General features: G+C 37.5%; 1 protein-coding gene across 1 annotated transcript in view; it reads left to right on the forward strand.

Moving 5' to 3' along the window:
• The window catches only part of NDUFS4 (NADH:ubiquinone oxidoreductase subunit S4), an 86,221-nt gene extending 79,992 nt beyond the window's left edge, over nucleotides 1-6,229 (forward strand). Inside the window, exons 3-5 of the mRNA XM_072416693.1 lie at nucleotides 732-904; nucleotides 4,620-4,693; nucleotides 6,011-6,229. Of these exons, the coding sequence (XP_072272794.1) occupies nucleotides 732-904; nucleotides 4,620-4,693; nucleotides 6,011-6,114 (351 nt within the window). The 3' untranslated portion in view covers nucleotides 6,115-6,229. The remainder of the gene's footprint in view (nucleotides 1-731; nucleotides 905-4,619; nucleotides 4,694-6,010) is intronic.
• Nucleotides 6,230-27,969: the final 21,740 nt, after the last annotated feature.

The raw sequence follows: 27,969 nt of genomic DNA on the forward strand, positions 1-27,969 counted from the left end.
GAATCCTAACTTATTTTGGGGCCTCAAACATAGAGGCTTAGGAGCTAAAAGTAAACCTGTACCCATATGATGCAAACAAAAGTTTTCACATAATCTGAAAAGCAGCAAAAGTCTTTGTTCTTGTCTGTATTTTTAAACATGTAGAAATTTTAAGGTTTCAGCATTTACAAGGAATTTATTGAAATATTTAAGTGTACTTGAACTTAAGAGAACTTTTGTCAACAAAACCTTCCCTGCACAAATACAATTTTAGGTTTGTATACCTCAAGCTGATTTCATACAATAATGACTGTTCAATTTGATGGCAATGCTAATGACAGATTACATTAGAAGATCACTGCAAGGTTAAGCAAATGTTTATCTCCAAATAGCTTAGAAGAAAAAGTAAGCATTTAGAGTCAGGCAGAATGTTGTATTATTGATCTAAATTTTCTAAATTTGTAACAAGCAGGGTGGGAGAACCAAGTAAGGAAAAGTTTAGTTTAGGTTCCTCTAAAGAAAATAGACCTTGGCAGGTTGTTGGCATTGTAGTGTATGTGTTTCTAGTCTTTCTTGTGATCTATGAGAGACTGTTAATAAAAAACTTCATCATAACATCAGCAAGAGAGGTCTGGGATGGCCTATTTAAAAGCTTTTCAAAAATGTCACATTAATGTCCATAGTTTGGATACAGGTGTATTCTTTAGATCTGACATATGAAATATGAATTGAAATGTTTTCTGTTTCTTTAGGATATCACCACATTGACTGGTGTTCCAGAGGAACAACTCAAAACAAGGAAAGTCCGCATTTATGTTCCAGCACGTAACGCCATGCAGTCTGGTGTACAGAACACAAAGAAGTGGAAGTTAGACTTTGATACACGGGAACGCTGGGAAAACCCCTTAATGGGTTGGGCATCAACGTAAGTAGTAAATTCTTTAACCTAACATTTCACTTTAAAAGTACAAAAAGCTGTATGCTTTTGGTGCTTGTCCTGTAGTTTTATTTTTTGAAGTCTCAGTCCAGTTAGGAAGGTTTCCTTTCACTTCCTGTCCTAGGAACAGGAAAAGCAGGTGTCCCCATTAGAAGATGTCCCTTGATCTGTTGTTGTGGTGCTACCTCTTCACAGAGGTCAATATTACAAATAGAGAGCTGACTCTTCCTGAGGGATGTTCAAATCCCTAATCACAGCATCTATCATAGTATCTAATTTTAGATATATTAAGGGTAAAAAAAATATCTAGCTTTTTATTTTTTTTTATCCAACTGAAAGTTTCTCTAGTTTGCAGCTGTTATCATGAAACCACATTTCTCAAAACAGTGGGTTGATAATTCTTGACGGTGGCTTGATGCTGGTAACATATGGCTTTTCTGCCTCACTATTTTGTAACTTTACAGATGCTTGAAAAGTTTGCATATAATGTGGCAGGTGACGCAGCTAGACACAAAAAAAGGCCTCTTTCTTCTCTGCAAAGACCTGCAGGTTCTGACCTGGGGGTGATCCCTCACAGGTCCCAGCGCCTGGTGTCTTGATAGCCGCTCACTTGCACCACAGCATCTGTTCATTTGTTCCTATTCTTTCCCTTTGGGGGCTGTTACAGGGAGACGCTACTATGTCGTGTCTCTGGAGAGGCAGTGGTTCCTGGAGGAAGCAGAACACCTAAAGCTATGTACACACGGCAGATTTTTATCGCCCGATAATCGGCATCGGCCAAATATCGGGCGAAAATCTGCCGTGTGTACAGTCGGTGTCGTCCATCGTCCGAACGACCGTCCTGCCGGATCCACGGACGATGGACGACAACCGATCCTAATGAAAGGGAAGGGGGAGAGCGCGCAGCAGGGTGCCGATCCGTCGCTCTCCCCCTCCCCTCTCCATAGAGCATGAACGGTGCTGTATGTACAGCACCGTTCATGCATCGTGCAGTCCCTTGTCGTTCGAAAGGATCATGAAAGATCCTTTCCAACGACAAAAATTGCAAGTGTGTACGCAGCTTAAGTGATACAAATTGCAGAAAGTGACCTAGAAACAAATGTTTGTTACTATCTGGATATTTATTACTTCTCTTACAATTTTCAAGAATAATAAATCTTTTGCAAATGAGTCAGATGCATAGCACTGATGGTTATTCACATCACCGGAGTCTTGCACTATGCAACAGTCATACACTTCCAATTTGGTGGAAGTCTGAAAATGGTCAGGCAGTACATGCTGGGATTGCTGGGTGGGCCTGCTTTCCAGCCCGCTTGTGTCATTATCCCCCATGTGAATGGGATGAACAAAGGCAGTTTGATGTCCAGCCAATATGACAACCATGGCTCCCTCTATAGATGCAGTGCTAAACAGTGTGACCACCCTGGGACAGGAAGTACTATTCTTGGAAATACTAAAAAACACAGTGGGAGGGTGGTTAAAAAGTGTGTTGGGCAACACATAACAAAACTAGTGTTCCCATAGTTGTTGTCATAAGAATCCAATAACCCCTTTAATTCTTTTAGATTGCTACCACCCCATTGTTCCAGTTTTCTAATGCATCCAATTTTTCCATCGTCTTTGCTTTGTGTCCAGTACCCCTGTATTGTGAACTAAGACTGAGGAGAACACTGGTGACACCATCACATATGGCCGTATTTTGCTTTACTGGTTGTGTCTGTTTCTATTATATTATTGCCCGTCTGTCATCATTTGTGTTCACTTAATTTGAGGCAGATTGTTCTTTATGGACTTCTTTGTAGTAAAAAGGTTACATTCCACATAACAAAGACATCTCTCATTTATGCATAATTCATTTTCTAATTATTTTGTGTACATTGAACCCAAACATAGTACATATGGAAGTTGCTTTAGTGTGGGGAGTTTTGTTACAGAAGATTAACTGTGTTGTGTTGTTATAATAAACATTGGAGGGAATAATCAGGAGCTGCCTTCTCCTCCTCACCTTTAAAAAGCCCTTTCTTTATTTCATCCAACGGGTTATATTAACAGCTTCTAGCCTAAATTTATTCTGTACCTGACATCGTTTTAGAGCAACTGCACAAGGCAAATATGTGTCATAATTGGCATGTATGCTCTGCATACTTGCTGATTATGGCGGAAGTTCACCACCCACTGAATGCAGTTGGGCTTTCGGCGAATATAAAATGCCCGATGTTAGAGGAGGTGTAGTGGAAGGTTTGGGCTGGGTTTTGCAAAAAAATGAGCTTTAAAAAAAGTACGTTAGCAGAAATTGTCTTTAGTTGAATAGCCAATACATACAAAGAAAAAAACAAATTAGAAATCCAGAGACAACTGGTATATCTCAATAAATATCAGTCTTTGGCTACCTCCACACGTTAGATGATTCTTGTCTAATAATCTCCTCAGAGTTGATATCGGACGAGCATCTGGCGTGTGTACAGGGTCGTCATCCTGGTGGATCCACGCACGAGGAACGATCATAATAAAAGTGAAGGGAAGAGAGCGTAGTGGGGTGCCGCTTCATCGTTCTACCCCTCCCCTCTCCATGGTTCATACGTCTTTCAGTTTTTTGTCGGAAAGAATCGTGAAAGATCCTTTCCAACCACAATTATTGCACGTGGGTACATAGCCTTATTCTTCCTGGTTTTACGTTCTAAAAGCCAACCTGTGCTTTGTCCACTCTGGTCATGCCATCATGTTAGCTTATGTCAATCATATACCTACCATATACTTACCTTTCCTCCAACCCCTTGCACTCTGCTTAGTGACAGAAGGGATTGCCTGGTATCAGTATGGTATTCTGATATGGAGGAGCATTGGCCATATCACAGCAATGTTGCAATGTCCATTTTCACATGTGAAGCCCTTGGTAATGTGTTTTTTATGACACGGGGGTAGGCAAACTTTTTCACTCAGGAGCCACAATGAGCTTCAAAATTTGAAAGGAGGATCAGGCCAGTCTCAAATGAATGGAGTGTTGTAAGAACAGATATAAATTTTGTGTAAATGCCATTACCTAGCAATAAAAGAAAACTTAGAACAGTGGAAACAGAGTTGTTGGTCAACTTTTTTGCTAGTGAACAATTTTGCACCAATATTTGATGGGCTGTGTTAAAAAGCCCAGTGAGCTGTAGTTTATCCTTGCCTGTTATAACCCCAGCAACCTTAGGTTTACATGGGACTTACAAAGGATTTAAAGTTTACCTAATTGAGTTGTAGAAAGGAGTATAAATGCCTGTGGAGGTCTTTCTTAAATCTTACATAAGTAAACACACATTCTGGTGGGCAGCCCCATTAGCCACCAATAAGGAGGGTTGGGAGCTGCCAAGGGGGTAACATTTACCTATAAATTAATTTTCATAGATCTCTGGATCTATAAGCTTCTTGTCTGTGGGTCTATATATAAGAATAAAGGCAGACTCACATTGAAGCCAATGCCAGGCAAAAGATGCCTTTACTTAACTGGACAATTGTACAGTTATGACAAATATGCATTTTTTTTTGTACTTCCCCCAACAAGGAGCATTAGAACACGTAATAATTGTATTTGTTTCAAAACGTTTCCCAAGGACCTTCCCATATTAAGATTTCCTAATGTATATACAACTCTTATTTTTAGGGCTGCATTTACATTTTGGTTAACATTTGTCTGGGTATGTTTTATCTTTTTTTTTTGTAGTGCCGATCCTTTATCTAACATGGTCCTGACATTCACCAGCAAAGATGATGCCATTGCATTTGCTGAAAAAAATGGTAAGTACCACCTAAATTAAAAAAATAAAATGGTAGGACAACAGAGCTACAATTACACATTAAAAAAAGTGTCAGTAGGCAGGTTCTATATTGTAGAACAGACATGCAATTTCTTATGTAATATATGTATAGCCAGACTAGCGTCATGATCCCCCGTGTCATATAGCCCCAATAAATCAAAAATGTATAAAAAAAAAAAAAAAAATACAAAATGATTGAGTTTTCCCCGTAACAAGATTTTAGGGGAAATCTTCCAAACAATGTCTTTGACAAATGTCTAAAAGGGGAAATTCGTCTTTGGAGATTTTTTTTTTTTTCATTATGGTTTCATCTCCAGAACAGGAGGCGAAGAAAAATTTTCCCCATTGGAAATAGCAAATTTAAAGGTTCCAATTATTCTCTACTGTATCCAATTTTTTTAATTTAAAATGGCTATTTATTCCATTTCTATCACAGAAGTATTGAAAATACTTAAACTGAGGAAGAGATCTTGGAGAATAGACATTTACTATTGCATAGGCAGTGTTGTCCCCAGCCCCTTTTAGCCGGGAGCACCGCCCGGTACTTTTCAATGACCACTCAGCTGTTTTTTGTTGGTTATTGAAAAAGTTGGGTCACAATACAGGGGCTGCCAAATACTGATAAATGTGAAGTCCATAGATTGTGTTTTTGCTTTGTGTGATTACTGCGTATTTAAAGGCCCACTTTCACATCAAAATGCTGTTGTTGCATTTAAACCAACATTTAAACTTGCACTTTTTTAATGCACACTAGCCATTAGCTGTGAATAGAATTTGTACATGAATGCAACCAAAATATTACAGATAAATGTGACTGGGCCTTAGTTTGTGTAGCAACAACAAACATTTTATAGCATTTACTTATATTTCAGACCTCAACAAGGAGTACTTTACTACTGAGGAAAGGACGTAAGGAATGACAGCGATAGATATATTACAAGCGATAGGGGGAACAGCACATAAACAAAGCAGTTCAGTCTACATAGTGGGGTTTTCCTAGGCATAAAAATGATACTTTGTCAAATCAGATTAAGTTCACTTACATAGTTCTCCTCTGTGTAGAAAATCTATAAACTCTTTTTCTGTGCTATTTATATGTCATTACAGTACGCAGCTTGTATGTTTATTTATGTTATTCTTGTATATAAATGTTCCCTTTGATGGCGGATAGAGCCGTCAAACTGCATACACTAACAGACCATTTTCAAACTTGTCACTTACTGCTAATTTTCTATGTTTAGCTTATGCGCTCTTTCCGTTTACATATAATCATACTACAGTATATATATTTTTATAGGATGGAACTATGAGGTCGACGAGAGGAGGATTCCAAAACCGAAATCCAAGTCTTATGGTGCAAACTTTTCTTGGAATAAGCGGACCCGGGTATCCACGAAATGAATTGTTATTGGCCATCCGTAAGTCTGACTGTGAGCAAAGTCAGCTGTGCTGTATTTATAGAACAAGTATAATACAACTCTTAATCTCCTAATAAATATGACCTTTAAACTACAAACACATCTTGTGGTGTCTATTTAAAATGTTTTTGAAGTTTCAAATTGAGCCTTTGATAAATTTATCTATATATAGAAGAGGTTTAGGGAGTTCATACCTCTAGGAAACGTCTGAGCGCCAAGTCCGGTAATAGCCCAATCCAAATCAGCTGCAGCATTCAGTAAAGTCGCAGTATTTACAGGGACGTTCAGTAATCCATCAAGTGAAATTCCTGCTTTGTTCTAGCTCTGGTACATTGATCTGCATCCCTTTCTATTTCCTTTCCTACTCGGTTCTCACTGTAAATATGCTTACTGCTGTCCTTGTTGTTGATTCAAACTGTTCCCTGGATATTGTTATTCTTGGAATTTACATCCCCACTACATCATATTACTATTCATTTATAGATTACCTTTTTGCTTCCCTTCCTCCTTCCAGCACTACACTAATTTTTTGGGCCAACTCCTACATCCTTGATTCACCCCTTCTTGGTTCCCAAGGTATTTCCGCAGCCGACACACAGATACAGAAAAAATCCAACACATCTTGAAGTGTTTGATTCTGAAGATTCTAGTGGTGTTTCTAGCATTTCAAGAGAAAAGTAATAAAATTCATGAGCAGTGGCACTGGTTAGTATATGGGCTTTTCTTATTTAGCACTTTTGATCTCACCATACAAGTCTTGGGCAATGCAAAATCAGTGTATAGCAATTTGGATACAGCTCATAAGGAAGTCATCTGCAGACCAAATGTACAATGTGCAATCAACTCTGAATGATGGAAGGAATTCCTCACAGTAAGGTCTGTGAACGTGAAATAGGTCCCCTTAGGAAGTAGTTTTGGTAAGTTCTATAAATTAGGCTTTTGTAGAACCACAGAATATATCTGCGTATTAAAGTTTTAAAGATAACAGAGACTGTTGGTCCAGGGGACATCCAATTGCCTCACTTGATCAGGAAGGATTTTTTTCCACTGTTGGAGGAAATTGAACCAGGCTTCAAAAGGGTTTTTTGCCGTCCACTGGATCAACTATGTTTATCAGGTTTTATTTGAGATATGTTTATTTCCCTAGTGCTTGAACCTGATGTCTTTTTTTCAACCTGTCTATGTAACTATCATATCAGAAGTATTTCAAACTGATGTCTAAATGTCTAAAATTCTATATTTTCCAACTTAAAACCCATCAACGCAAGCCCAAAACAATTTAAACACCGGCATCTGGCATCTTTTTAACCTCCACCTTCTTTCCCCAATCATAACCACTGCATTCGTTTTGCAAAAATGAATCTATTTTGATACGATGATGTCATTGGTTTCCCCATTTGCTCCCTTGAGTAACTCTCCATGAGAAGTTCCAAATCGTACAGAAGTAAACATTCTTCCATCTCCTCACAACATCCACATAAGACAGACTCTAAATGACATTAAAGGCAGCTAATGCATGAAAGGCCAGTGCTATGAAAGGATGGGAAAAACAGACTTCATACCTCTGTAGTCCATTAGACCAGAAATGATGTGGGTTCTTAAAAGTAGCTGCAGGCTCTAATGAAAGTTCTATGGAATGCAGAGTATGCATGAAAAAAATCACAAATTCAGCTTATGGGAAGAGTTTGTACTACTCAACACAAGTTAAGGTAAGGTTGGTATTTAGTTTTAAAGGACATTTTTGTTATATAAGATCTACAAAAATTTTTTTGCACTTTTATTATCATACAGAACTGAAACTTTCATTTACAGTTTGCTACACGTAAATGGTCACAGTCATCCAAGGAAGAGTCTCTACTTTCAGCATGTAATCAGGTGATCCAAGACCTTAAGTTTATTGGTAAGCCAAATGATCATACAGCGGATCCCTCTCCTTTATGAAATATATCCTAAGAGAGGAAGACCACTGTTGCGGACCTCTTTCTGAAAATATTTGTTGCCTGGCTATTATGGCTTAAAAACAAATCAGTGACATGGAGCAAACATAAACAAAATCATCTGCCTTCTGGATTTGAAAAGCATTCGATCAGCATGAACATTGGAAACTAGCAAAACACTTTATTAAAAATACAGTGTAACTCTATTGAGGAGGAAGAGCCTTATTTTGAGAGTTCAGTTTAAGCTAACATTTTCCCACATGTCTATAAAGCAGAGGATCACCTTATCACCCATCAGTACATGCTGTATTCTTTAGTTTGCACACATGGATACTCAGTTAAATGAGTAAACTATTTTGCCCATTTGGGGTTTTGTTGACCCCTATGTGGCTTTGAAGTTAATGATGGATTGACTAATGTGCTTGGAGATTGAGGTTTGGCTTTTTCCTAGGATGTTCTCTTTCTGCTGGTTTCCAATTGGCAGTAATCAGGAGTTCATTCATCTTACACTGAATGATAAATGTACACGGCAAGTGAAAGTGTAAGGTTGTGAACAATCTTACCGGCCTTATACCTTAAAAAAAACAAATGACACCAGACTATTTATTTTATCAAACATTTTCCCATAATCTATATATGCATATGTTTTTTTTATGCAAGTTATTAACCCTAAATAAAGTCTTGTAGAGACATTCATAAGGCCTTCTGTTGGGCTCTGCCATCTTGCACGTGATGTCTACAGCCCCAGCAGACTCAGGGCTATCACCACTTTATTCCTCTTTGCTCCCCCTTGGCAGCTGCAGAAATGTGGAGAATTTGTTCAAGCACAGACAGCAAATGGACCTATGTAACGAAGAATGAAACTGTGCTAAAGTAGTCATATTTTCTGTCAAATGTAGAAATTCAAAACAAAGCAATAAAACATTTAGAATGATGTTTTGTTTTATGTTTTGACCTGCAATTTTGTATGTCCTTGAGGGTTTCTTCACACAATGCATGGTATGATAACACACTTTATAGGGGTTTGCAGTGTTTTGTAATTTGTGAGTTGCATCCCAAGGCACATCTACAGTCCTCTTTGTACCTACATTAGAGTCTTCCACAATGCAGAGATGCTAATGCTTTAGAACAGTGTTTCTCAACCCGGGCTCATCAACAGATTGCTAGGGGTTCCTTGAACAATTAGCTATATGTGCCTCTCAGGTCAGTTTAAGTGACTACAATGATCTTTTTAGCTATTTGTAAGAGTGGCATTATTCCCAATGGCCACTAAGCTAATTTACAGTGAGCAGTGTATATAGTAATTATAACAGGAGTTCTTTAAGACCCAAAATTTAATTCAAAGGTGCCCCCAAGCTAAAAAAAGTTGAAACGCTGCTTTTGAAGTTGATTTGCTCCTTTATTCTGGCGCTATGCAACTGAATAGCACCTAATGTTAGTTTCCATTAACCCAGTTGGTCACTATACTAGCCAGACATCTTTTGAATGGGGTTGGCATTGGCAGCCCTCAAGTTTGTTTTAGAAAACATGTTGTGTTGTTGCTGCCCTTGGTCTGTGTGAGCAGACAAATGGAATTATTTTGTCCAGGAATATACTGTTGCTTATGAAGTAAAACATTGCAGCTGATTTCACAATAGACAGCTCATGTCATTTGTTGAAAGCTAATCAAGGTGCAGAAAGATTTTCCTTTTCCAATCCAGTGACAGGTGCACTCACATTATAAACCAGATATAAATATATATGTGGCCTATAGCATGTTACTCTTCTGCTTAGTCTAATGGCAGCAGGTGTTTTCCAGTTACCATGTGTGACATCTGGCAAAGGGAAAGAGTCCTGTGCTCATTGACACATGTGTTGTATTGTTCTAAAAATAAAGGAGCCCCAGCCAAAAAAAATGCTATAGCGTCTAATGGTGGGGCCAAATCCAAATGTAATCAACCACTGGTATCAGCATCCAGCGTGGTTATATGCAAACAGGTGATTCCTTAAGGCTAAATACTGAATGTAGGGGACACATGGGCAACCACTGCCAATCTTTCTCGTGATTTGCCTGGTTCCATGCTGATCTGTTTGCTTTAGTACTCATATAAATACAAAACAAGTACACAGATCAAGACATCAGCCTTCACTCTCATCATGCCCCTTACAGGTAAGTTACTAAGGGGGTACCTGCAGTGGTAGGGGTGTCTGCAAACCACTTTAAAGTGTAAACTCACAAAATCATATAAACTTTAATGACAATGTATCCTTACTTGGACACTTTCTGTTACAGGATGAAAAATTTGATTATCCCAGTTGTGCTCCTGCTTTGTGACAAGTCCTTCCATGGGAAGACTAAAAGTGGCTGTATCATGCAACAAAGAAAAAGATGAAAAGCAAATGTTTTTCATACAAGGTCACTACGGTCATGTTATGTATTTCACCTAGGGCTTACGTCTTCTTTAAACCAACATTTAAAATTAAAACGTTTCTTCCTAACCTAAATTTTCCGTGTGTAATCCTGCACCCATGTCTTTTTTTCCATTTTGTAACTTTTGTGGGACTGGAGAACGAAACCACAGTGCTATGGTTGGCCAGATTTCCATATATTGCAAAACATGGAAGAACTATCAAGTGGAAAGCAATCCTTTCTTTATTTGCTTTAGGTAGAGAAGAGTGGCCAACACTGAGAACCTCTATCAACTATTGTTTTGATGCCATAATTGAATGTGCCAAAATTCTCCCCAAATTTCCTGTTCAAGATTCAATGGAAACAGGATAGGAATTCGAGAGATGTCTCTACACCAGGATCATAGCAAAAGGATCTGTATATCTATCCTGATGATGATGGTGATGATGATTGAGATTGGAAGTGATATACAGTGAAATAACTACACATAAACCAAGAACAATATCTTTGGTATTTTAACCAATTACTTACATGTTAGCAGTCATCGCTTTTTATGTCCTGCCTTTAAGATTGTCAACAAGTAGATTAAAGCCAACCTATCACTACATTTTTTACTTTATATAAAAATGGCTAAACTTTATATAAAAATGGCTATATTTAAAAAAGTTGGTGTTTTTTTTAACACTTTTTATAATGTTTAAGGGAGAACCCCTTCCTATTTTACCGCCGCAGCAGTAACGACTGAATGGGAAACCAACAGCCTCCTAGGATACTTACCTTGATCTCATGACTTAGTTTTTGCTCTGATATTCATTGCCAGCTTCGAGGCCTTCTATAGAGTTAGTCCCTTTCCATATCATGTCCAATTCATTTAATTAACCACAAGTAGACTCCAATCAAGGTGCAGATTAATCTCAGTAGTGATAGTAGTAGTAGTCTTCTGTCATTTGAAACCATCACTACTTCCCACACTACATATCTCCCATCCTTTTGTGTGTGAAATTCCCCCACCTACTAGATTGTAAGCTACACACACTATATAATACTTGTGTATTACTTTAATATAGTTTTAGACATAACTCTGTGTATGCATGATAAATTGATCAAATGTGTATAGAGTTTATCACTAACATCACTAAGATTAGAGTGATGTTAGTCATGTAAACAATTTTGGCTAAAATATCATAAAATAATAAATAGTTAGAATGAATAATTGTAGCAAAAATCCCAGTAATTTTTCAAATTGCTTTTCTGATTTTAAGATCAGTCTGATATGGACACGGATTTAGCATTTTAAAATCTCGATCCGACTTTCACTGTCGTTAGCTTTCAATATTATTTTGTTACAGGTCATTACTTTATAGTTGCTTAACTAAACAGATATTCCAAATGTCAGAAAACAGACATTAAAGGGTTTGTTGTTTTAATTCTTTAAATGGCAAATGTTAAACTATTTATAGAAATCAGAGGTTTTATTTTACCTTTTACTGGCACTTAAAGCGTGTCCGATTATGCCGTTTACATCATTCACAACTTCAGGACATGTTCTAGCAATTATAGGAAATATTTTGCTGGTAACTGTGTTAGACACTAAGAAAAAAAATTGTTTTTCAGTGAAAATTACTCCGTCGTTTATTTCCACAACCACAAGAATTAACAATTTCGGTCGCGAGACTCTAATCATGAAAATTATACATATATGGCCTTTAATTGCTAAAATGATAGATAACAATGAAATTCAGTTCAGTCAATCTAAATCTGGCATGAAAGTTATATAAACATGTGCAAAAATAACTGCACTCGGCAATTAGGCAGATTTATTTTTTTATGCTTTTTGTGCTAAAAATGGAAATTGCTAGACACAAAACTGAATTGTACAATCAGCATCATTTTGGAAGATATTCAAAATACAGCCAGGTTAGAACTGATGTTATAATATCATCATAACATAATTTGGTAGTAATTTATGAATTTTTTTGTTAAAATTAAATTTTGTCTGTTCTAGGGTATTTATGTAAGGCTTTTTAGCTGCTCATGGTTACTCACGTACATTTTTGCTTTGCTTGACCTGTATATGGCCAAGGGGTATTTTGGGAGTCAAGGGGTCAGTCAGCTTTAATTCTCTGTAGCAGTCCATCTCTCCATGTCCTTTTATAGCAAAAAAATGCAACTCATGAGTTTAGGGTGAAATGAAATCTGTGCTATTACTTTATGGCCTACCGGTATGTCTGTTCTCTTTGGGTAGAAAGGAAAGCATCTTCCTAATGGTATCCCTAACTTCAATTCAAACTTTAAACTTTTCATATCAAATAATAATTTTATTTTGTATTTATATATATATATATATATATATATATATATATATATATATATATATATATATATATATATATATATATATATTGTTATTATTAATAATAAATATAATAATAATATATATATATATAGTGTCAACTTATTACACAGCTCTGTATAATAAACAGGGGTTGTAAATGACAGACAGATACAAATAATGACACAGGAGGAGGAGAGGCCTCTGCCCCGAAGAGCTTATATTCAAAGAGGAATGATTGGTCAGGGTCCTCTCCTCCTCCTGTGTCACTGTCTGTATTTGTGTGTTATTTGCAACCCCCATTTAATGTACAGCGCTGCGTAGTATGTTGGTGCTATATAAATACTGTTTAATAATAATGACATATTGATCATGTGATAAAGCCAGATGATTTTCAGGTGTCTTACAGAAATGAGAACCTCCCTAAACTCATGTGCTGAAATTCATATTTTTTATTTTATAACAGGTCTTCCTTGCAGATCCCAAAATATTTTAAGCTCTGGAAATGTAATTTAGGGTTCAAGTTAATTCAGCTTTGTATTCTTAAAATAAATTACATCTGATTGTTTTTTTTTTTAAACTTGCAAACCATTGTAGAGCAGCATTGACTGGAAGAGGATGGGGGAAAGACTATTCAGGTATGCTGCATGCAAATGTATTGACAAGGATCATGCCAATATGAGGAGAGGGCAAAATGTCCATAGGGATGACCCTATCTGTCTTCTGCTGCATTTTCACTGTCCAATCAGAGTGAAGAAAGCAAACAAAACTGGCATCTGCACTAAACAATCTATAATTAGCTCCCAAAGCAAAGTGCTCATAGAACATTACTTTTTACATTACAAACAATGCAAAAAAATCTCCAACATACCTAGGTAGAAAAAATTAAGGAATGTGGCATATATGTTCCAATTTAATAACAGCTATTTATATTCCAAGATGGAACCCTCATAGATCGGAGTTCAGGACCACACTTCAGAGGGGCCTTGATAATACAATGTGGCTTTCAGGTATATCTGTAAAGATGTGCAACCAAACTTTCGTTTTAATGCAAGTGCTGGAGAATTGTATCGTTTGTTCTGGGATGAAGGTAGAAGACCACTGTACTTCTTCAGGATCAGGGATTACCTGATGGAAAGTCTTCCAGGTCCATGTGCAGTAATTGATTCTCCACCAGTGTTTCAGGGAATATCAGAATCACAGTTTTACAAAGCGACCCCCTTAATGTTCTTTCTTCGGTACATAAACAGTGTTTGTGGAACATACAGTAGTTTCTCATCCAGAGGTACGGGTTTTCAATGCATACATATACAGGTTCTTGCAGAACAGTTATTTTGTATTGAATGCAATACAAATAGATTTGAAATTTCTGCCACGCCCCCAAGGAACGTCCGCACGTACCGCCGTCTCTGGGAACTCCCCGGTGACTCTTTAGATGCAGAAGATGCCAACTGGAGGAAGCAAGGAGACGCAGAGGACAATGGAGGATATCGGGGGATCAGGTAAGGCTCTATTTACTATTACTTATCACTGTTTTAGCTACCCAGAGTGGGACTCGGGGTTACTGCTTTTTTCTACCCCGAGTCTCACTCGGGGTTACCGCTCAGGGGGTTAAACACATATTTATTCATCAATAGAATTCATATCTAAAAGTAATATGGTACTGGTGGTACATGTTTGTCAAGGACTTTCTGATATAAGACAATATTTTATTTTTATTATATAGTGTATTATATTATGCAGCGCTGTACAAAGTCTACAGTCATGTCATTAGATGTCCCTTCAAGAGGCTCACAATCTAATGGCCCTACCATAGCAATATATCTTTACTACAGTCTAAGAGCAATTTTAGGGGGAAGCTAAGTAACCTAACTGCAAGTTTTTGGAATTGGGTAAGAAACTGGAGTACACGGAGGAAACCCACGCAAACACGGGGAGAACCTGCAAACTCCGTGCAGATATTGTCCTGGCCAAGATCAAACCTGGGACCTAACGCCGCAATATAGATACATATGTATGCATCGGCTTTCAACTTAAAGGCTTATGTACAAACTGAGAAGCCCTGTACTATAACATCTGTTAAACACATATTTCTTCTTAATACAGCAATTTAGCTTTGAAGGATGTAGACTAGACAATCCCTTGTGTATTCCAGCAGGTAGTAACTGATAACCACCAGCTACTGTTGTCTGTTTGAAGAATGTCAATATTGTACATGTCAGTAAAAGGAATGTGAGGAGTCTGAAAGGGGGCTAGGTGTGTCTATTCTGCACATCCCTTAAATGTCACACACTATTCAGGTGAGAATGGTCTTGGCATAGGTGTTTCCCATACAACTGTAGTTTGCATGCCAGGCCAGGAGCTACTTATTCTGAGCGCATTCCATCTGCCTAAAAGGTGACTTGATTTAGTGAAAGGTGAAGTCTCAATATTCTAAAACATTAATAATTCTATAACCTGCAGTTAATGAAGCGGGCAATAATTACAGAAGTACATTAGGGAAATATACACCCAAATGAGTAGTCAGTGTTTGAAATCAAAAGAAGGAATGTTAAAAGTAGCTAACTTATGCAATTCCCAAAATATTTTTTTTAAAGTACAACATTCCTTTTTCTAATTAAAGTCACAAGCTAAAAAGCAAAGTTCTATATTTGAAAGTATTTAAAAAAATGCATATTCCAAAGAAGTACTTTTCATATAATGATATCAAGATTTACAGATAAAAAATGTTAAGGGTTTTGCATTTTATGGAGAGTTTTTTCTGTAAAATTGAAAGTTCTGCTTTATTAAATAACAAAAAGATTGATTTTGATTTATTGGAGGCTTCTAAAGTATTCACATTGATGCTGGAGTAGGTAGTTACACCAATTGTGACCAGTCGGGGTTCCCTGTATTATCTGTTTCCTAAGGGTAAGAACAATTATTTTAGGCCTTACATAAATGCATAAAAGTATTGTTAGTTTGTATACGTTTATAATATATTGGATTTACTTTAATTATCTACAATACAATAACTGGCCTATTAGACTTTTCAGGTCGCCTTTTCTGGAGGAATGCACAAGAGACTCGAGTCTCAAAAACATGTAGTAGACTTGCATTTCTGAACTCTCTAACCTACTAATGTACCTGGCCTGAAAAAGGTAAGTACATTAGATTTTGAAGTCTTATTTAGACTTTAAAAGGGCAAGGGCATGGGGCAATTGTTCTATCATGAGACTCCAATACACATCTGCATAATGCTGTTGATGCTTCTGTTAATGGGGGAGTGTGACCTCCTCCCAGGATAAAGCGTACCTAAACTCAGAATTTTCACTTTACATAAAAGGGTAGACAACCCTACAATTAAAAAATGGGTGCAGCCCCACCCCCTAATTCTCAATCTACTAGGCGATTGAGAATGAATGGGAGTGCAAAGCCTCACGGGATACCTACATCACGCAATCTGGGAGGCTCTTGAGTGCTCCTTCTGCGCATGTCCAAGCACCTTTCATCAAAAGGGGGAAAAAAGCCGATCTCACACATGCGCAGTGATATCAGCAAGTTTTTTTTCCCCAACTACGTCACCCAATCCCAAGCCAGGGAAGAAGTGGAGAAAATGGCGGCGTCTGGAGCCCTTGCCCGAAGACGAATACAGGACAACGCCGGACCCGATGGAAGAGACCTCAAGACCAATCAACTGTGCTGCGGGATTAAACGTAAGTGTATTTTTTTGTTTGTTTTCGCTGTTTTTGAGTTTAGTTCCTTGACCAATTGCTTGGCCTTCCTGTCGTGTGAGCAAGAAATTTGGAATTTCTGGCCTTCTTAATGTGTTTAAGATTATTAGTTGTGTTGTGCAGTGGTAAGGTTGGATGGAGGAGTGCAGAAGTCAATGATGAGCCAGGGCAACAACAAATATTATTAACTAGTATTTATATAGCGCCGACATATTACGCAGTGCTTCACAATGTCCATAGTCATGTCACTAGCTGTCCCATGAAGGCTCACAATCTAATGTCCCTACCATGTTTATATGTCATTAAAACAGTCTAGGGGGAAGATTTGAGGCGAAGCCAATTTACTTAAATGCATGTTTTTTGGGAAGTGAGAAGAAACCAGGGTGACCAAAGGAAACCCACTCAAACACAGGGAGAACATACAAATTCCATGCAGATAGTGTCCTGACCGAGATTTGAACCTGGGACCTAGCGCTGCAAAGGCCAGAGTGCTAACCACTGAGCCAACCATGCTACTAAATGCAAAATTTGCAGACAGTTCTTATCCCAGGAGCAACTAGTTGCCTGAACAAGAACCTTCATGGCAAGATTGCTAAGTTTCAAATAAATTCTACAAAATTGATAGGGTTGCAAAAATCTTTAGAAACAGAATTAACATAGTAAAGAATGTAAAACTATGTTAAGGCCTCACAATACTCTGATAGTAAAAAAAATCAACAAACCTTGAATGTTCCCTACAGTTATATAACTTTCCTGGTTTTGTGTTTTTGTTTCTATCTGTAGACCTCTAAGAGTTAATGTCTGCACAGTGATTGTAATAAAGTGGTTTGTTGCTGTGTATAAAAAGAGGCTTTTAGCAATAATGTTGACAATGTTCGGAAAAATGAGCGGTTTTCAGATGATGAAGTTATTCAGAAAACTACAAATGACCCCTCTTTAGAGCACGATCAATGTATACACCTTGCAAGGCGAGACTCAAAGGATATTGTCGGCGTTGCACAATGCGCTGTGTGCAGACAGTTCATAGCACTTCCTAAGCTAACAAATCGTTAGGCTGTGTCTGGCAAACACAAAACAAATATTGATTCATTTCACTACAAATTTGGCTACAAAAAAAATTGTTGACTTAAAACTTTCGTTCAGTCTGAAGGAAACTACCAACTCTTACAAAATGCTTTACAAAAGATTAGGCTGTCACAGTTAATGCACGATAACTGATTGAAGTGTAAACAGACTTTTTTCCCCCCCACTATCACTACCAACATCAGCGATGTTAGCACAAAAAAACATTAAAATCTGTAGAAGACAAATCATTCCAGCCATTTTTAGGGGTAATAGGAAACATAATCCTGGGAAAAGTTCTGAAGAGTTTGCAGGTTCTCCCCGAGTTTGCATAGGTTTCCCCTGGGTACTCCAGTTTTCCGCATCCAAAAAAAAAAAAAAAGCATGCAGTTAGGTTAATTGGCTTCCCCCCAAAATTGACCTTAGACTGCGTTATTGACATATGACTATGGTAGGGACATTAGATTGTGATGTACAGTTTGAAATGACAATTTCAACTGGAAAAACTGTAAATGCTGTGTAATATGTCCCTACTATATAAATATTGTGTAATATTAAAGAAGGAGTTCCTTTTATCTTCAGTAAATTTTCTAGGTGAAGCCACTAACTATTTAGGAGACTTTCCCTTTAACTTTTACTTAGTGAAGGTTTTAGATCTCTAGTTTCCCGGGTGCTTCAAGAGCTTTGGTTTTAATTACTGTAATTTGGTTTTAATTACTTTAATTTAATTAAGTAAGGCTCATCTCACATCACCCAAAACCAGGGTTTCAGTGGTGGAGATGACCTTATGTGCTAATGTGTTTGCAATGAACACAGCAACTAGGTTGGGGGACCTTATCAATAAGATTTCTGCTTTATGGTTCTATAGTAATTAACCTGCTGTTGCTTATTTTAAGGGATTTACCCTTCTGGGCCAAAACACCTAGAAATCCTATTCGGATGGTTCCAGATCCAGGTTTTAGAGCAGGTAGATTTTGCTTCAGGATGAACTGACCCTTCAAGTTACATTTCTTACTGTTTTTATTCTTCATTCAGGAAGATCTGCTAAATGTTTTTGTTTTCCCACAAGTCCTTGATTGTTGTGTCACCGTGGCAAAAAGTTACTCGTATCAGAATCCAACCTGAAGCTAGGTAGGCGAGTGCATGAATGGAGATGCCCTTTATGAGCACCTGGAGAAACATGCTGATGAACCTGAGAGACATTCTCACCTTGCTATATAAAGGTCCCGGTCAGCATTTCAAGGCAAGGGCATCCAACAATATTATACTTCTGTCCAATGCTTCCCTTACACAAATTCCATGGTTGTCATGATGACCCTCGTATTTGCTACCCCTCTAAAAAAATATGCAGATACAGACTTAAAGGTCAACCAGGCAATCTGCATCCTCAAAAGCAGGTCAGCAATGGCAGTGTCTTTATGAATCATTTGCCTATTTTACTCTTTCATTTATCAATTGTTTTTCTTGGAATCAAAGACCAATTTTCCTGGATTGTTGAAAAATCTATATAGGAATTTTCAAAGCAGCATTAAATTTGACATTTTAACGTTCTCTATTTCTGACATAAGATACAAGAGACATATCCTGTACAGGTGAAAGGCTTTGGTAATAATCACCTTTGTGAGGCTCATCTCTCTTTCTGTAGACTTTAATTAAATGTATACCCTGCACGCGAGTAAATCAAATGATTTCTGGCACACGGCAGACAGCTGTTCTCCCTTTACTGCTAAACATTCTTGGTCTCTGAATTATCTTTTCAGCAAGCCCAGGAATATATCCCTATCACCTTGCTGTAATGAGCCCCAAGTTCTATGTCTGAATTTTATATTCACAAATATAAACTTCCAGCTTTTGAGAAAAGGGGGCATTTTGGAAGATGAAACACATGTGGAGCACCTGCGTCAAAATGGGGCATGGCTCAATTGCCCTAAATATTGGGTGTGCCTTGAATGAGCATGGTTAGAGTCTAAGACTATATGCTGTATTGTATACACTGTAGTTCCTGTGCCGACAAAATCCTGCCATGCTAGTGAGGTTCCCCTTTACTTCTGCTCAGAAAATAGGAGGAGCAATAAGAAACTAGAGTTAGGAAAATAAACACTTTGGTCAGGACTATGTAATACACGGAGTCTACAGAGTGCAGGGGTCAGGTCTATGTGAGATAGAACACATTCAGGATAATGTAATGTACAACTTGGTGTACCGAGTGAAGCAAAAAGGAGTTTGTATCTCAGGGCCACTTACTGAGGGTTCATAGGGAGAAAAAAATCCCTATTGTTAGTTGTGAAAAAGGGCAGTGGTCAATATGGTGATTCTTGAAAAAAGGAAATGCCCTGGGATCAATGGGAGAAAAAAATGCATAGTGTTTGTGGTTAGGGAATAAAAAATACCACATATTGTTTGGCAGTGGGAGGAATTAACGTTTGTGTTAGTTTCTCTGAGAGGAAGAATGCCCTGCTATTACAAGGGGAAAAATAGTATGCAAGGGTGGGTTAGGGTGGAGAACAATGGTGCCTTGTAGAACATAGGGATAAGAAGAGGAAAAGTAATGCCTTGAGAGGAATGAAGATAACCAGTGGGGTTGGGGTAGATTAGAAGTGCCCAATGGAAGCTGGGGAAAACAATAGTGCCCTGTGGGGAGGGTTAGAGAGTAATAGTGTCCAGCAAGGGGTGGGTAGACCAATAGTGCTTATCTGGGCATCTGCAATGACAATGCCTGGGGGTAAAAGGGGGACAAGGGTTGCAAGAATGATGATTTCAAGGAGGGAAAATGTGCCCAGTAGGGCATGTAGATTAGCCATGGTTCACCTTTGTAGAGCGGGTAACCAGTGGTGTTCAGTAGAAAACACTTGTAGCAGTCTTTATTCCATACTGCTGCTCTTTTCTGTCTCTTCTCTGCCAGGATTAAGCAAAGTCTGCACACTTCGGTAAACTTTCATTGCCCTGATAATGACAACCACTGTAGCAAGCCAACATACTAGTATGTCTGTGTTTGATTTGCTTGCTTTTTAATAAACCTGTCGCATTGCTTAATCCTTTACATGTTTATTATATAATGTAATATTGTATGGATCTGGCTTATTTGTTTTGTCATTTACATTTTAGACTGTAGAAGACAATACTTACAATTTTTATTCCTGGCTCTCAAGATGTAGGACCCCTAACAGTCTTCAACATTTCCCATTTTGGTGACAAATTCATTGAAAGCTTTCCAAAGGCTTTTGAAGAGCATATGTATCCCATTTTGTAGTATAATAATTAAGAACTGGCCACCAGTAGCTCAAGGTGTAGTAGCAAATCATCCTATGAGGAGAAGTACATTCAACAAACAGTGTAGTAAAGTCCAGTCCAGCTAAACTACTATTGTAAAAGTCCCTAACATGGCCATGACTTTTGTTCAGTACCCTGGACAGGGGAAAAGGTCTTTAACCTCATTATAATGAAGGTTTAGTTTTGCCCCGACTTACACAAATATTTTTTTCTTCTCTTTTAAAAAAAACTACAAACTTTCTATGTACAATGCAACAGCTACTCAGCATATTGACCACAAAGAGCATAGGGAAAGTCTATTATTTTCTGGAGAAGAATTTAATTTCTAGTCATTACCTGGTCACTTACACAGGCTCAGTGAATGTACATGGAAACATTTTCACCTCTAAAGCCACGTGCTAACCCATACCGGTGCATGGGCGGGTGAGCGCATGTATGTAACACAGAGCTGGAGCTGATCGTCGTCTTGGCTTGGAAAGTGGCATTTTATCAGCACTTTCCTAAATATTACTGGACCTTGGATATATGTAAAGCTGAAAACATGATGAGTAAAGGTAAAACCATCATGCATACTTTGCCTTAGGTGAAAAAATCATAAAACAAATCATAAATCAAAACCACAGGATCAGCATTGCCACTAAGGAGCCAGCATTTTCAAGAGGGCAGCAATGGTAGCATGAATATTTCTTTAAGTAAAGAAACACCTGCTCTCTGCCACAATCTTATATCCTATTCTGATTTACTAAACGTCTTTAACATAACACTCTGCTAAAAACCTTTATTAATCACTCCAGCCTCCTCATAAAAATCCCTCCCACTTAATCTCCATTTTAAGTAATCTCTTCTTGCAAAGTAACCCTTATGCTTCATTCTATCAAATCTCCTTCTACGTATGACCCTCCTCTAACAGCCTCCAACATTTTTACCCCATTTTACCAAAGCCCTTTGTAGGAAACCTCCCTTGATTATAATCCCATCTAGCAAATTTATAACTTCATTATACAGTCGTGAAAGATATTTTTTAGTGTATATATACAATGTATTTTAACATTTATCCATTCTGCAGCTTTAAATACTAACCCAAAGCTCAGCTTAAAGAAAGTATGCTTTGGAACTTACGTTCTCATAGTTAGTTAGGTTGAAAAGAAAAAAGAAGTCCTTCAGGTTCAACCACTAAGGAAATAAACATAGAAACCTGCATTTTCCAGATAAAAACCCTGAAGACATAGTTGATCCAGAGGAAGGCAAAAAAACCCTTTTAAACATAGTCCAATTTACTCAGGGGCAAAAAACTTCTTTCCGATGCCGTAAGGCAATCAGGTGTTACCTGGTTCCTCAGTTTCGGTTGTATTTACTATTAAACGTCTACACCCAGTTATATTCTGTGCATCTAGAAATCATCCAGCTTTTTCTTAAAGCAATCAATAGAATTTGCTGAAACTTCTTCCTGAGGGAGCTGATTCCACATTTTCACAGACCTTACAGTGAAGAATCCCTTCCTTATCCGGAGCTTAAACTTCTTTTCCTCCGAGCACACAGAGTGCCCTCTTGTTCTTTGTAATGATCTCAAATTGAATAATGGGGAAGATATTTCTCTATATTGACTATTTATAATTCATACAGGGTGATCATATCCCCCCTTATACGTCTCTTCTCCAGGGAGAATAGATTCAGTTCAGCTAATCTCTCCTCATAGCTGAGCTCCTCTTTTCAATTCCACAATGGCCTTTTTGTGAACAAATAGAATACAATTTCAAACTACACCTCACCGTCCACTCAGTACTAGAAGTAAAAGATGCATCAGACCTAAAGCTGCTGATTGGATTTCCGGTTGGTTCCCTATTATGACATGCACAAGTCCCAGGAAATAGTTATGGAAGTTTCTGTTAGGAAATGAGTTGTTGTATTTGATGTAAAAGAAAACAAACCATCTCCAATTTGAACAATATTGTAAAAAAAATCCAAAAATTCAAATTTGATTTTTAATTGTCTTTTTGCAATGCAACTTTTCAGTGTTGCATGACAGGCCCTCTTTGATAATGCTTTTGGCAGGAATTGCATTACTAAGGTGGGAAAGAAAAACAGGCACATTCCAGGCACAACTTTGGTAAAACAACCACAGGGACAAGCATGCCTCCTCCGAGAAATCTCTAACAAAATGAAAATGTTCACTTGTCTGATTAGCGTAAGCAGCATTTGGGGAAAAGCACTTGAAGCTGTCATTTCAGAACTCTCACATGTAAAATCATGTGGAAAATATCCGGTGTGTTGACATGGGGATGTAAAGGAAACAATGAAATGACATCTTACCTGCAAATTCCTTTTCCCTTACTCAGCCGTGTTACAACATGGGGATTAAAAAAATATTTTCTTTCAGATAGTGTTGAAGTGTAAAAGGCTGGAAGCACTAGGAAGACATAAGGGGGGATTCATTCTAGACTGCAAAACTGCATTCATATTTCAGAATGCTCCAAATATTTTTAGTTAAAAAAAAAAATGTTTTAAAATTGAACTCCAGCCAAACAACTTAACGAACAGTTGAAATATGAATATATGTGAATTGCTTTACCTGCTAAAATATTTGGAATTCTGTTCAGCCACTTTTATTATTCACAAACTCCTGCCAGGTTGCTGACACCACTAGATATTTTACAGCGAATATGGGAATCCAGCATTTTCTTTTAATTTATTTCGGATAGAGTAAGGAAAAGTAACAATCACATTGTTTCTCATGCGCTGGATGCTTCCTAAAAACATTGTTTCATATTTTTTATGATCAAAATCTTTAAAGCAAACAAAACTAAAAATAAAAAAAATCACGCTAACCTTTAATCCCACAGATCCATCAGGAGGTTTCTTTGATCGGGTCCCACGTCGTTCTGGTATCCTCCTTCAGCAGAGGAGTATCATTCCTCCACTTTTTTAGTCTTCTTCCTTCTTCTTTGTACATCAGCCAATCTCATACTGCACAGATGAAAGTTCGGGTGGCATGGATGGGGAAAAAAAAGAGAACCGATCAGACTGCGCATGTGTAAAATCCGCATTTTTTTCCAATTAAAGAAAAGGCTTCTTCTGCGCATGCTCGAGATGGGGTTGGCACAGAAGGAGCAGCCAAGAGCCTACCTTTGTGTGACATAGGTATCCCGGTAGGTCCTGCTGCGGACCCATTCTGTCTTGATCGGCACAGCAACAGGAGGTGGAGATGCTAAAAAAGGTTGTTGCACTTAAAAAAAAAAATGAAGGCATTTTTACTTGATAAAAAAGGGTTATTTAGGAGTTTAGGGTTTAGGTCTGCTTTAAGTACAGTTCTGCCTACCACCTAGCCAGCTAAATAGACAATTAGGTCCTCTCACGGTTGAACATAAAGCAACCGATTTAATTAGGCTCTCCAAGACTGGAGAAGATAGACTATCATGGGGGGGGGGCCTGCATGTTCATCAAAACTGGAATGGATTTCTTAAAAATACTTTGCTGTTACTTGTTTTCAATATTAGACCACTCCATGGCCCTGCTTCAAATAACTGATCCCCATCAATGTCACATTCTGGTTTCTGTTCCTCTGCAAGCTGGTTTAACACTTCTTTCAAAGTATTAAGAAAAACAGCTTTCCAAATATGCCCCCATGTTGTACAATACATATATATCCCTAAATGCTGTTCAGCATCTTAACTGGCGATGGAAAAAAATGGTTGACTTTCAAGAGCCTCGTAATGTTTTTACTGAACCAGAATTTCAGTATTTGACAGTGAGAGGTGATAAACCACTTTGTATCACCTATTTTCCGATCCCTATGGGTGGCTGAGGATGAGTTGTTGGGAGGGTTCACACCTGTGATGAAGCAGCAACCTTCTCACTTCTCTGAACATAGCCCATTGTTTTTTCACTTTCATACAATGGGGAACCCTTGATATAACTTTCAGTTCTTAAGGGAACCCCTGCTATTACTTATTCGCATATTTGCATATTACTATATCCACAGCTCACAGTACATTATCATGGTGGTTCATGATGTCCCTTTTGCTGGCCATTGGGAAGAATGTCACCCTTAGCCAAAAAGATCATTGGTATTATTTGGTAACCTGAAAGGTACAAATTTGCTCAACTTGCATCCTCTGGAGGAACCCTGGTTTGGAATAAGTAACTTAGCTTAATAGATTCGTCATCATGACTATTACAGGCAGTATTTTTTCTATTAGAGCTTCAATGCTAAATCCAAGGCTATTTCTATGGTGACTACTTTTGCTGTACAATTCCTTAACAAATCATTACATCATGTTATCTCCATATGTCTGGATTGCATGGATTTGCTTACAATGTATACATAAAACAGAAGATCATGTCATAAGATAAAAGTGATAAGAAACTCAAAAGTCTTTAAACATTACTGAAAGAATTTTTGCTTCCTTAGCATCACATCATCATGATTTTGTTCTTAGAAAGTCTCATTAATTTGATAACCTATTGCTTCCAAGCTCCTAAATCAGCATTTCCCATGTGTAGCACAGGCTTTCTTTAGGATAAGATGCTTGACATGATTAAAAGGTATACACCACAGTGTAGATGATGCGGCAAGTAGATTGCAAAATCTCTGCAAAAGCCATAAAGATTGACAGATAACTACATTCAAGCAATGGCAACCAAAATTGAGCTTCTTTGTTGATACCTGTCATGTCGGGACTGTTAGCATATCCTTGTCATTGGCTATTGTTCATTATCCTTGGCTATTGTTAGTACTCTAGGGTTGTCCATAGTAGTCAAAATGTAGTAACCTTCCATATTTTATTAATTCTTGCCAGGTGATATGTTGATCAGTTCTAGCGAATACTGTTAGAATAGTGTCTCTTTTGTTGATCTTTGTTTTCAGCATGGGCAACAAAAATATAATTCTATTTTGGAGATCTGGTGATATTTTATTGTTATTGAAGATGAATGGTGCCTGGAAGACAGACAGGTAAGTATATAGTTGTGTTATACACCCTTATGAATAATAGCAACAGAAAATAGCACCAAATCATATACATATATATATATATATATATATAGCTACCACAAAATAATACAGTTAAAAAAACACTCAGATTAAAAAAATAATAATATATATATATATATTCAGGTGACAAAACAATAGATCAATTATTTAAATCTCTTAACAATGTCGCATTTCGCAGGTCAAAGTCTGCTTCTTCAGACCGGGAAACCATAGGTGCATTGATGTGTGCAAATTGATCAGACCGTTCAAGTTGAGATGTTTGTAATACAGGAAGTCCCCGGGTTACATACGAGATAGGGACTGTAGGTTTGTTCTTATCTACATCTAATACCTACAAGGCATGCGCTTGATTTTTTTAAAAATTCAATTAGGATAGATGTTTTTCTCAACATAATATTAGGCAGCGTGGTGTCAGTTACTGTATAAAATCCTCACTGTGAGCTAATCACAAACAAAGAAAAAAAAATACTTTACGGAGCCTAGACATTCATTAACTTCTGGAGCAAGCTGTGCTTTGATATGCAAAAAGAAAAAAATGCAGAGTTTGTATTGGTCATTAAACAAGAGTTACAAGATGTTACAGATCAGCTCGGCTCTTAAGATCACCCACAACTTTAGCTGTGTTTAGCAAAATACTTCTTCTGCAAGTCATGCAAACCACCCCCCTATCCATCCCACATACGAATGAGCAGACAAGCCTGTTCGTATCTAGGAGTCGTCCTTATGTTGGATGTCCTTAACTCAGGGTTTACCTGTACAGCCTATAATATGAAAAGATATGCATTAATCATTAAGCAAAAAATGAAATCGATCAAAACATACTATTGTCTGGATATTTTATTGGTAATGGGCAGAATTATAACACAAGGTAGATTCTTTCAGGTGGAAATGATCCCCTTGTTCTCAAAGTCCTCAAAGGAAGCCTGCAACTTACAAGAAAACATGATAGACATGTCTACAACACCCATCAACCCGAATTAAATACTTTGTGTATTGTAAAATTTCCATGAAATATGGATAGTATAGTGCTGCCTATATTTTCTCATTCCTTAGCAAAGACATCCCCCCCCCAAAAAAAAAGTAAAGCCTGGGGTAAAGATTAACATATGTTGTGGTAATAAGTCCCAAAGTTTCCTTATTCTTTCAGTAAATAAATATATAATATTAATAAAAAAAAAATTTGATGACATAGGGTTTTAATAAATGTTTTAATGCAAATATAGTAAACAGTTCCATATTAAATATGTTTACTGTTTATTGTTTTGTATATGTTTTACAATAGGAATAGCCAGCCTGTCCAAGACCGAGCCAGGAAGTACATTCATGTAAAAACTGACTGGTAATAATTTTCTCCTCTGACTTTCTTTTTTTGTTCTGTTATCCACTCATTCCAGTTTATTACTCCCATCCACTTCCTTATAATCCCTGGTCATACTCAAACAAAACTACTAACTGTGCTCCTTTATGAAATATATCCACTACCACCTGCTTTGTATTCCTTTCACCCCTCTTTACACTCAACACATGACACCCATGATGGTAGACAACACCACTCCAAATAAGTGTTCTTGTTACCACTCCTTACGACTGCAAAAAAAATAAAAATATTTTTAAAGAACACTTACCGTAAAACTTTTGTCAAACTGTATACTTCGGGAAATTGTATATTGGAAACCTTTTTTTATGGAAACAAACAAAAAATTGTTTTCCCACTTTAAGGAAAAACAACAAGTAGGGATGGGAGTTATAAAATCATGTATCTTTGAAAAACCAGGTTTAAATCTTGGATATCCCGTGTGTACGGTTCACCTCCCAAAGTACCTTCATTTTTTTTCAGTTGACCTGGTAGTTTATGGATGGTTTTCCATGACATAAAAAGAAATACAAAACAGGGAAAAGTTCAATAGAGTCTCCAAGAGATATAACAAATGGTGGAAGTCTCTAGAATCAAAATTTTGGGTAGGGTGTATGCTTTAAAGTTAAATTTGGGACACAAACCTTACATTTAAATTGATGTGTCAATACCTACAAAGGATAAATCTGCTTTGGGTGCACCAAATACCTTGATAACTTGGATTTTACCATTTATATGTAATATCCTCATCATCACAATGCACAAAGTTTGTACAGACAGCGGAGCTGAGA

This window comes from Pyxicephalus adspersus, chromosome 6, assembly GCF_032062135.1.
Source record: "Pyxicephalus adspersus chromosome 6, UCB_Pads_2.0, whole genome shotgun sequence".
NCBI lineage: Eukaryota > Metazoa > Chordata > Amphibia > Anura > Pyxicephalidae > Pyxicephalus > Pyxicephalus adspersus.